Source organism: Propithecus coquereli, unplaced genomic scaffold, assembly GCF_000956105.1.
Source record: "Propithecus coquereli isolate 6110/MARCELLA unplaced genomic scaffold, Pcoq_1.0 Scaffold2, whole genome shotgun sequence".
Lineage (NCBI taxonomy): Eukaryota > Metazoa > Chordata > Mammalia > Primates > Indriidae > Propithecus > Propithecus coquereli.
This window is the reverse complement of record NW_012144966.1, coordinates 4,439,334-4,440,811: the sequence shown is the minus strand read 5'-3', so window position 1 is coordinate 4,440,811 and position 1,478 is coordinate 4,439,334. Positions and strand designations below refer to the sequence as shown.

The following is a 1,478-nucleotide window of genomic DNA, read 5'->3' as shown; positions in this document are numbered from 1 at the left end:
ACTATAGCCTTTTTGCTAATGTAATTTCCTAGAAGCAAAGGTGAGCAGGTTTGTTTATTTATAGGTTGGCAAATTACTTACGGGATCAAGGAATTCCAAACCTGTTACATATCATTATGCTCTCATTAAGGAAAATATTAGCCCCAAGAGTAGCGATATCAGTGTATCCTTGGTTATCTTTTATAAACTATAGCCTTTTTGCTAATGTAATTTCCTAGAATATCCAAGAATTTATGAAGTAAAAAAATTATTTTTATCACACCTTCAGATAACACCTGTGTATGCCAAATATTTTATAGAAAATCAACAAGTCATAGTTTATATATTCTTAATAAATAATTCAAGTATGTTATGCTGTTAGGGCAATTTAATAAGCTGGTACAGAACATTACTTTGTAAGAGACAACTAAGACTAATAGACTTTTACCTATATTGCTTCTGAATTAAGAATTCCTGATGAATTCAGTTTTTGGTTAGGCTTACTTAGTCTTATCTGAACTCTCTAAGCAACTTAAATAACTACTGGGGATAGAGGAGAATAAACATTTTATATGAAATCACAATTTAGGTAATTTGAAGAATGAAAAAAGCAAGGGATAATGCTCTGATTTTTAAGTCTTCTGATTTTTCATATTATAATGTATCTTTTATATGTAATAAATGTGATATATGTGTATAAACTTGCATCATTATATACTTGTATATAAAAAGAATATGTGATATAAACATGTTCTTTAATGGTTGTCTAGTGCTATAAACTGAGCATTTTAAACCTTTTTTTCTTATATTTTAGTCTGTAAAGTAAAAATGGAAAAAGGCAAATTCACATAGAAATATCCTTTTTTTAAAAAAAGTGAAAGCAATAAAACGCTAGTCAGTTCTAAGGCCTTATCTGGTGTTAACAAAATCTAATGAACTGCAAAAGAAGAAGGATTTTCTCACCTTTTTTGCCAACACTTTTCCTAACTCAGTCATGTTTCTTGGAAAGAATTATGGAAGGGCAGATATATTTTCATCTCATGTCACTGGGTACTTTTGATCAAGTTTATAGCAAGAAAACAATACTTTTTCAAGTGTTTTTTTTTTTTTTGGTTCCTTAATAAAAGTAACTCATAAAGAAAGAAATGCGGGTCATTTTCTTTTTTGGTTTATTCTAGAGAAATGATGTTAGGTTTTTGAAGGCATGTGTAATCTGATCCAAATAGTTTAATTCTGCTTTTCTTTTCTAGCTTGAAGTACAGTCTTGTTGCATATTCATTCCAAATGATAGCCTGCCTTCCCCAAGTACAATTGTATCTGGTGACATTCCTGGAACAGTAAGAAGTTGGTACCATGGACAAACCAGCATGCCAGGAATGCTTGTCTTCTGTTTACCTCAAATAAAGGTTGTTAGTGCTGGTCACAAGTATATGGAACCTCTGCAGGAGATTCCATTTGTCATCCCACGACCCATCCTTGAAGAAGGTATATTTTTTAAA

General features: G+C 31.0%; 1 protein-coding gene across 1 annotated transcript in view; it reads left to right on the top strand.

The window, feature by feature from the left end:
• Positions 1-1,478, top strand: part of VPS13B (vacuolar protein sorting 13 homolog B (yeast)) — a 933,283-nt gene that overhangs the window by 413,598 nt on the left and 518,207 nt on the right. Inside the window, exon 23 of the mRNA XM_012643529.1 lies at positions 1,230-1,464. Within this exon, the coding sequence (XP_012498983.1) occupies positions 1,230-1,464 (235 nt within the window). The remainder of the gene's footprint in view (positions 1-1,229; positions 1,465-1,478) is intronic.